Here is a 10,000-nt window from a genome sequence, read left to right as displayed (position 1 = left end):
AGAGAGAGAGGGGAGAGAGAAAGAGAAAGAGAGAGAGAGGGAAGAGGGAGAGAGGGAAGGGGGAGAGAGGGAAGAGAGAGAGAAAGAAGAGACAGAGAAAGAAGAGAGAGAGAGAGGGAAAAGAGAGAGAGAGAGAGGGAGAGAGAGAGAGAGAGAGAGAGAGAGAGAGAGAGAGAGGGGGAGAGAGAGAGAGAGAGAGAGAGAGAGAGAGAGAGAGAGAGAGAGAGAGAGAGAGAGAGAGAGAGAGAGAGAGAGAGAGAGAGAGAGAGAGAGAGAGAGAGAGGGAGAGAGAGGGAGAGAGAGAGAGAAAGAGAGAGTGAGAGAGAGAGAGAGAGAGAGGGAGAGAGAGAGAGAGAGAGAGAGAGAGAGAGAGAGAGAGAGAGAGAGAGAGAGAGAGAGAGAGAGAGAGAGAGAGAGAGAGAGAGAGGGGAAGAGAGAGAGAGAGGGAAAGAGAGAGAGAGTGGAAGAGAGAGAGAGGGAAGAGAGAGAGAGGGAAAGAGAGAGAAGGAAGAGTGAGAGAGAAGGAAGAGTGAGAGAGAAGGAAGAGTGAGGGAGGGAATAATAAGGGAGGGAGAGAGAGGGGGAGAGAGGGGGAAGAGAGAGGGAGGGAATGAGAGAGGGAGGGAGGAGAGATGGGAAGAAGAATGAAGGAGAGAGAGAGGGAGGGAGAGAGAACAGAAAGAGAGACAGAGAGAGAGAGAGAGAGAGAGAGAGAGAGAGAGAGAGAGAGAGAGAGAGAGAGAGAGAGAGAGAGAGAGAGAGAGAGAGACAGACAGAGACAGACAGACAGACAGACAGACAGACAGAGAGATAGAGAGAGAGAGAGACAGACAGAAAGAGAGAGAGAGAGAGAGAGAGAGAGAGAACACAGACAGAAAGAGAGAGAGAGAGAGAGAGAGAGAGAGAGAGAGAGAGAGAGAGAGAGAGAGAGAGATGAGAGAGAGAGGGAGACGGAGAGGGAGAGGGAGACGGAGAGGGAGAGGGAGAGGGAGAGAGAGGGAGGGGGAGAGGGAGAGGGAGGGAGAGTGGGAGAGGGAGAGAGGGAGAGGAGAGAGGGAGAGAGGGAGGAGAGAGGGAGAGAGAGAGAGAGGGAGAGAGAGAGGGAGAGAGGGAGAGAGGGAGAGAGGGAGAGAGGGAGAGAGGGAGAGAGGGAGAGAGGGAGAGAGGGAGAGAGGGAGAGAGGGAGGAGGAGAGAACAGAGAGGCAGGGAGGGAGGGTTGTGCGTGCACGTACATGCACTTAGTCATAAATATATTAATAATAACCACAAGCTTATTCACAAAGAAAAAAATATATATACTTACCTTAAACCATAGAAAAATCCCTCCCTTGGGCACCGTCCATTCACACAACCCTGAAACACCAATAATCCATCACTAAACAACCATTACCTTCAAGAAAACCCTCTCCCCGAAGTCTCGAAAAAACAACACCAAAAAACAACATATCATCCCATGAACACCGAAAAAAAAACCCTGGACTCTGATGAAACGCAAAATGATCCGACATCTGACCTGCAAGATGCTTCTCCGCGGCCTGCAACATGGTGTCTCTCTGAGCTCGGTAGAATTCCCTCAACTTGGCTATGTGCTTGTTGAACCCTTCGTCGCCCCACTTCCGGAGCAGTTCGCTCACCATTACCTGAGGAGGTTCTCGTCATGAGGGTTTTAAATGGTCTGTTGTGGTGGGGTTGTGGAATTGGGAAGAAAATTGTATCTTATGGGTTATATGATTTTGTGAAATGAATGAATATTAATAAAGAAGTGAGATTTTATGGGCTCTGATATCTTGTGAAACACCAAATGATAAAAATAAATAAATAATCAAGAAATTATATCTTATTGGTTCTAATAGCTTGTGAAACACAAAAAAATATATATAATTATTAAGAAATTATATCTTATGGCTTCTAATATCTTGAAAAATACATAAATAATAATGATGATACAGAATAATAAAGAAATGATATGCGTTCTAATATCTTGCAAAATGAACGAATGCTGATAACAATAAATAATAATAATAAAAATATCTTATGGCTTCTACTATCTTGCGAAACGAATAAATACTAAAAATCATCAACAGATCATCATCAATCTTAGAAGGTCTCAACATTTAAAAAATCAACAAATTCATCACGATTATAATAATAATTAAATAATAATAAATTCATCACGATTATAAGCTGATAAAATAAACTAAAGCCAGCATCAAAATGACGAAATTGCTTCACTTGCCGTAAAATTGTTCATTAGGTTTTAATCATCCCAAAATTATTTTACACTTACAAAATGTGAAATATTCTAAATCTAATTGACACTTTGATGTTGGGACGCCTAAGTATGGCATATATTTCGCTATGCTGTTGGCACTCATCCAGTAACATAAATAATAATAATAATAATAATAATAATAATAATAATAATAATAATAATAATAACAATAATAATAACAATAATAATAACAATAATAATAATAATAACAATAATAATAACAACAACAACTACAATAAAACAACAACAATAATAATAAAAATAATAATAGAAGACAATAATGATGATGATAAAAAAAAAAAATAATAATAATAATAATACCAATAACAATAATAATTATAATATTAATAATACTAAAATAATAATAATAATAATAATAATAATAATAATAATAATAATAATAAAAATAATAATAATAATAATAATAATAATAATAACAATAATAATAATAATAACAATAAAAACAACAGCATATAATAATAAAAATGGGTGACAAAAATGACAATAATGATAATGATGATGATGATGATGATGATGATGATGATGATGATGATGATGATGATGATGATGATGATGATGACGGCAATAATAATATCAATAATAATAACGGTAATAATATTAATAATAATAACAATAACAATAATACCAGTAATGATAATAATAATAACAATAATAATAATAATAATAATAATAATAATAATAATAATAATAATAATGATAATGATAATGATAATGATAATGATAATGATGATAATGATAATGATAATGATAATGATAATGATAATGATAATGATAATAATAATAATAATAATAATAATAATAATAATAATAATAATAATAATAATAATAATAATAATAATAATAATAATAATAATAATAATAACAATAATAATAATAATAATAATAATAATAATAATAATAATAATAATAATAATAATAATAATAATAACAATGATGATAATAATGATGATGATGATGATGATGATGATGATGCTAATAATAATAATAATAATAATAATAATAATAATAATAATAATAATAATAATAATAATAATAATAATAATAATAATAACAATAACAATAATAATAACATCAGCAACCACGCCATCCACACCTTCACGCCATACCTGCGTGATCCCGGGCGGGCACAGGACACTGGCCTGCATATGCCACGTCATCCTCTCGAGCAGCGGCGTCGGCCCCGTCACGTAGCCCACCCTGAGGCCGGCGCTGAAGATCTTGGAGAAGGAGTCGAACCTCAGGACTCTCCCGTCCGTGTCCAGCCGCAGGAAACTCGGGGGCAGTGGCTGGGGGGGTGGGGGGGGGCGGTAGGACGTTGGTGGGTTAGGGTGAGTGGATTCATCATCGTTGAGGGTCTATTAAAGGCGCTGTCACACTAGCCCCTTTTCCGTCATTTTTTTTTTTTTTGACAATTTTATTTAACATAAATACAAACATTCTCGAATATAGCTCTTGATCTGACTTTGCTTGGCTGAAAAAGTTGACGGAAAGGTTTTCAGACGGAAACGATCATTATCGTCTGACTGGAGAATCGACAATTCGCTCAAAAATGGACAAAATTTCAGAAAATTTTAAACAAAAATGACGGAAAAAGTGCTAGTGTGACAGCACCTTAACTGAACTTAAATCAAGGTGTTGGTGGGTTAGGGTGGGTGAACTTATCATCGTGAGGGTCTATTAACAACTTAAATCAAGGTTTTGGTGGGTTGGCTGGGTGAACTTATCATCGTGAGGGTCTATTAGCTGAACGAACTTAAATCAAAGTGTTGGTGGGTTGGCTGCGTGAAATTATCATCGTGAGGGTCTATTAACTGAACTTAAATCAAGGTGATGGTGGGTTAGGGTGAGTGAACTTATCATCTTGAGGGTCTTTTTACTGAATGAACTTAAGGTGTTGGTGGGTTAGGCTGGGTGAACATTGCGAGGGTCTATTAACTGAACTTAAATCAAGGTGTTGGTGGGTTAGGCTGGGTGAACATTGCGAGGGTCTATTAACTGAACTTAAATCAAGGTGTTGGTGGGTTAGGCTGAGTGAACTTATTATTAGCATGAGAGTCAATATTTAGGTTGGAATGAACTTATTAACATAAGGGTCTATTAACTGAACAAACTTAAATAAATTTGTTGGTATGTTAGGCTGGACAAACTCTTAACCAAGGTCTAATATTTTTCTTGCAGACCTTGCTCTCAATAAGGTTTTGATTGATTAGGCTGAGTGAACTTAATTTCAGTGTGTCTTGGTAAGTTAGTATGAATAAACTCTTAAATTGTGTTGGGAGGTTTGGTTAACTGAACTGCATCTATCTGTATTTCTATCGATTTTGATTTATCTGTCTATCTTTATCTATCTATCTGTCTGTCTTAATTTGTCTATCTGCCTGTCTATCTACCCATCTATCTATCAAACTATCTATCTATGTCTTAACCTATCTGTCTATCTCTCTATCTATCTATCTATCTAACCACATAACTATCTATCTATCTTTTGATCATGGTGCTGGTAGGTTGAACTGAATAAACCCTCACAATGGTTATGGTAGGACTGAATAAACTTTTATCGAGGTGTTGCTACATATATAAACAAACTTATTATCAAGATAGCAAATTAACTGAACAAACTCCATTCGAGTTGCTGGTAGATTAGGCTGAACAATCTTATCCTCAAGGTGTTGGTCGATTGAACACACACCCATCACACGAAGAAAGTTCCCTGATAATAATTACACATTATAAGACATTTGCAATATATCTTACTTCCTGGTCGTCATACTGCAAGAAGTAGTAAGGGTCGTCCTCGAGGATAATGAGGTCGTACTCGGAGGCGATGCTATAGATCTCCCTCCGCCGCGCCTCGTCCATGGTGGTCCCCGTGGGGTTGCATGCGTTAGGCACCAAATACATGACCTGCGTTTTCAAATTCCAGTATTTAGAAAGGTGTGTTGATGGAACAGCTGGGAAAAATCGTGGATATTTACCTCCTCTTTGACATGAAGGGTCGATTCTATTCCTGGGAAAAAAATTATCTATTGCCTACTTGACATAAAATGTCCATTATCTACTTGACATGAAGGGTCGATTCTATTCCTGGGAAAAAAAAACTATCTATTGCCTACTTGACATAAAATGTCCATTATCTACTTGACATGAAGGGTCGATTCTATTCCTGGGAAAAAAAAACTATCTATTGCCTACTTGACATAAAATGTCCATTATCTACTTGACATGAAGGGTCGATTCTATTCCTGGGAAAAAAACTATCTATTGCCTACTTGACATAAAATGTCCATTATCTACTTGACATGAAGGGTCGATTCTATTCCTGGGAAAAAAACTATCTATTGCCTACTTGACATAAAATGTCCATTATCTACTTGACATGAAGGGTCGATTCTATTCCTGGGAAAAAAACTATCTATTGCCTACTTGACATAAAATGTCCATTATCTACTTGACATGAAGGGTCGATTCTATTCCTGGGAAAAAAACTATCTATTGCCTACTTGACATAAAATGTCCATTATCTACTTGACATGAAGGGTCGATTCTATTCCTGGGAAAAAAACTATCTATTGCCTACTTGACATAAAATGTCCATTATCTACTTGACATGAAGGGTCGATTCTATTCCTGGGAAAAAAAAACTATCTATTGCCTACTTGACATAAAATGTCCATTATCTACTTGACATGAAGGGTCGATTCTATTCCTGGGAAAAAAAACTATCTATTGCCTACTTGACATAAAATGTCCATTATCTACTTGAAATGAAGGTCGATTGCATTCCAGGGAAACACTATCTATTACCTACCATTATCTACTTGAAATAAACGGTCTGTTCTACTCCTAGGGAAAAAAATGCAAGAAAATAGGTTGATTTTATGGCTAAGAAATCATAACTACTCTGCTCTCTCTCTCTGAAATAAAAGGTCACAAAAGGTCGCATGCACTGACCTTGGGCACAGGTCCTCCATCCTGCGCTGCCCTTTCGAGTCCTTTCCTCAGCGACAACGGACACATTCCCCTCTCGTCAGCGGACACGACCACGAACTTCGGCGTCAGTGGGGCGAGCTAGGTGATATAAAAGCGAGTTTCCGTGACCTTTTTCGTGGTTATTTCCCGTTATGAATGTGGTTGTATAGATGATGATGGCGAGGATGGGATAAAACGAGAGGGAAGATAGGGTGATGTCGGGTAGATAGCATACTGATACATTGGTCATATCGCACACTTACACACGCACAGACACACACACACACACACACACACACACACACACACACACACACACACACACACACACACACACACACACACACACACACACACACACAAGGGGGAGGGACAGAAGGGGAAGGAAGAGAGAAGAACGGGACGGAAGGAGAGAGAGGGGAAGAATGGGAGAAAGGGAGGGATAGAAGAGAAGGAAGGGAGAAGAAGGGGACGGAAGGAGAGATAGATGGGAAGGAGGGAAGAATGGGAGGGAGGAAGGGAGGGACAGGAGGGAAGAATGGAAGAAAGGATGGGATAGAAGGGAAGGAAGGGAGAAAAAGGGGACACAGGAGGGAATAACGAGAACACAGGACCACCTACAATGCACAGAACATCCGAATAGCAAGGCTCCTGCACCACCACGCAGTCCTCGGGGTCCAAGAGCATCTCCAGCGCCTTCGCCAGCCCGTCCTGACAGCCGACAGTCACCAGGAGGTCGCTCTCACCCCAGCGCGGAGGACTGTGGTTCCGGAGGGTCATGTCCTTCAGCTGCTGGACCAGGGGGATGTACCTGACGAAGGGACAGAAGGAGGAGAGGTAATGAAGTGTTGTTTATATGTGGAATGGTGTAAAATATTTAATATGATATAATGATTTAATATTGTAAAGTGGGGGGAATGGAATGGTGTAAAACATTTAATATGATTTAATAAATTTCGTAATGTAGAGTGGGTAGAGATCTGAAATGCAGTACCTTGTTATTTATCATTTTTTTCGAATCTTTTGTGTGATAAAACAAAAAATAAACATAAACAATCACTAAAAACAACGACTTCAACAACAACAAACACACAACCACAACAACAAACACAACTACAAACCCCGCACCACCCCCACCCTCACCCCCACCACCTCGGCCTCTCGGATATCTCACCCCGGCGTCGGTCCGTACTGCAGCCCGGTCGCCATGAGGTCCCCGCCGAGTTCGAGGACAGAGCCGTCGCTGAGCCTGACGGTGGCCTCGCGAAAGGGGAACAGCTGGGGGTTGGGCATTCCCGAGGCCAGCCACACCAGCGAGGGAGAGGGCTCGGCCAGGTACTTCCCTGTGGAGAGTGAGGGTGGGTTGAACTGGGTGGGGGTGGAGGGTGGGGAGAAGAAGGGAAGGGGAGGGGAGGGGAGGGAGGGATAAAGGGGAAGAAAGGAGAGAGGGAGGGAGGGATGAAGGGGTAAGAAGGGGGGAGAGAAGGGAAGAAGGAGAGGGAGGGAGAGATAGAAGGGGAGGGAGGGAAGGATAGAAGAGGAGGAGAGGGAAGAAAGGAGGGAAGGGAAGAAGGAGAGGGAGGAAGGAATGAAGGGTAGTGGAGGGAGAGAGGCATGAAGGAGAGGGAAGAAGGGAGGAAAGGATTGAAGGGGAGGATAGGGAAGAAAGGAGGGAGGGAGGGATAGAAGGGGAGGGAAGGGAAGAAGGAGAGGGAGGGAGGAATGAAAGGGAGGGGAGGGAAGGAGGAAGGGGCAGAACGGGAGGGGAGGGAAGAAAGGAAGGGGAAAGAGGGAGGGATAGAAGGGGAGGAGAGGGAAGGAAGGAGGGAGGGAGGGATGAAGGGGAAGGAGGGAGGGAGGGAAGGATAGAAGGGGAGGGGAGGGCGGGGGGAGGGACGAATGAGAGAGAGGGAGGGGGGAATGAAGGGGAATAAGGGCAGAAGGAAGTATGTTGAAACCATTTGACTCTGGACTGTGGGCAAGAGTGCGAATTTAATTGTTTTTCTAGGTTGATCGTCAAAAGGTTTCTGTAAACATGTGCATATTCATACAAACATGATCATTAATTATATCTTTATATTTACCTCTATCCATCTACTGGCCTATCTACATATTTAGATATCTATTTATACACGTGTATTTTGTGTGCATACATAGATACAGATCTATATAGTATGTTTACAGTGCGTATTAGAGTTGGACTTACATCTAAAATACCTAAAATACTCACGCATTTCGCTGATTCCAGATGGCTTTCGATTTGAAGACATCTTTGATATGAACTTCGAATAATCCATCCTGCAAATTAAATAACACCAAATTAAGTTAAATCAAATACTGGAAGATTGCACCACCTGCTCTCAACTTCAAGATCCGTTTTCTTTGATGCGACGCGCACTCTCGCGTCCCTAATACACACTCAACGGCGTCGACTTGTTTAGTAAACAATGTACAAAGAAAATACACATATAAACAAGAGTAAATCAAGAAAAGAATAAATATCAAGCTAAAAGTTTTGAGAGAATGAGGTAACAGAAATCGAAACGGATATTGGACCAGCTCTTCAGTAGGGCACCAGAGCGATGCGTTCCGCTGAATAGAATAAAGGTCTATATAATTATTTATATAGACCTTGCCTACACCCGGCCCAATTATTATTAATTTCAAACGCGGTAGATTTAAGGCAATTTTTACTTACTGACATGCGTGTCATATCCAGACTACAACTGTTAAATCATAATAATAAAAAATAATAGTTCGCAATAGCGTCACTGATACAGCAAAGATATTCACACGAAGAATTACATTAAAATCACCTCTTTCTCAAATACACCCGTGACGTCCGTGTTTTCCTACCTAGCAATGCTGATAAATCCTTTAAAAAATCCTGGATCATGAGGGCTAAGACACCTCGGGTAAAAATTTCACAAAAATCTGTTAATATTGTTTGAATTCTGGGCAGGATCCGGATCATGGTCAGGATCAGCATCTAAATTTAACGGCATTTAAATCGGGCTCAGATACAACTCTAGTAATTATTTCATAAAAATCTGTTCGTAACCTCATGAATCATCCTGCTAAGCAACTAACAAACTAACCAACGCTACCAAAAACACTATCTTCTTGGCGGAGGTAATAATAATAATGGTAAAAATGATGATAATGGTAGAATTGATAAAGGTGACAATACTGACATGTATAATGATAAAGGTAATACTTCTAACAAAAACTAATAAAATAATAATAACTGTGACAATAATGAGAATAATGATGATTAATGCTGATATTGATGAAGATGATAGTAATAATAATAATAATAATGGTAATAATAATAATAATAAAACAAAAAATTACAATAATACTAAAAATAATAACAAAAAATCTAAATTGTAATAATGATGGATGATGATGATGATGATGATGATGATGATGGATGATGATGATAATGATGATGATGATGATGATAATGATGGATGATGATGATTATGATGATGATGATGATGATGATGATGATGGATGATGATGATGATGGATGATAATAATGATGATGATGATGATGATGATGATGATGATGATGATAATAATGATAATAATAATAATTATTATTATTATTATTATTATTATTATTATTATTATTATTATTATTATTATCATTATTATTAACATTATAAAGATAATAATAAAAATGATAATAATAATAATAAAATTTAATAATAACAATAATAATAATAACAGTA

At 38.9% G+C, this 10,000-nt stretch overlaps 1 protein-coding gene across 1 annotated transcript in view; it reads right to left on the bottom strand.

Annotated features, from left to right (window-relative positions):
- The window catches only part of LOC113823465 (kynurenine/alpha-aminoadipate aminotransferase, mitochondrial), a 13,508-nt gene that overhangs the window by 2,563 nt on the left and 945 nt on the right, over positions 1–10,000 (bottom strand). The window contains exons 2-9 of the mRNA XM_070132217.1: positions 8,494–8,561; positions 7,438–7,606; positions 6,885–7,074; positions 6,246–6,362; positions 5,049–5,198; positions 3,401–3,580; positions 1,515–1,641; positions 1,305–1,354 (exon numbers count right to left, since the gene is read on the bottom strand). Of these exons, the coding sequence (XP_069988318.1) occupies positions 1,305–1,354; positions 1,515–1,641; positions 3,401–3,580; positions 5,049–5,198; positions 6,246–6,362; positions 6,885–7,074; positions 7,438–7,606; positions 8,494–8,560 (1,050 nt within the window). The 5' untranslated portion in view covers position 8,561. The remainder of the gene's footprint in view (positions 1–1,304; positions 1,355–1,514; positions 1,642–3,400; positions 3,581–5,048; positions 5,199–6,245; positions 6,363–6,884; positions 7,075–7,437; positions 7,607–8,493; positions 8,562–10,000) is intronic.

The sequence above is a fragment of the Penaeus vannamei genome, chromosome 17 (assembly GCF_042767895.1).
Source record: "Penaeus vannamei isolate JL-2024 chromosome 17, ASM4276789v1, whole genome shotgun sequence".
Lineage (NCBI taxonomy): Eukaryota > Metazoa > Arthropoda > Malacostraca > Decapoda > Penaeidae > Penaeus > Penaeus vannamei.
This window is presented reverse-complemented; position numbering and strand designations above follow the sequence as displayed.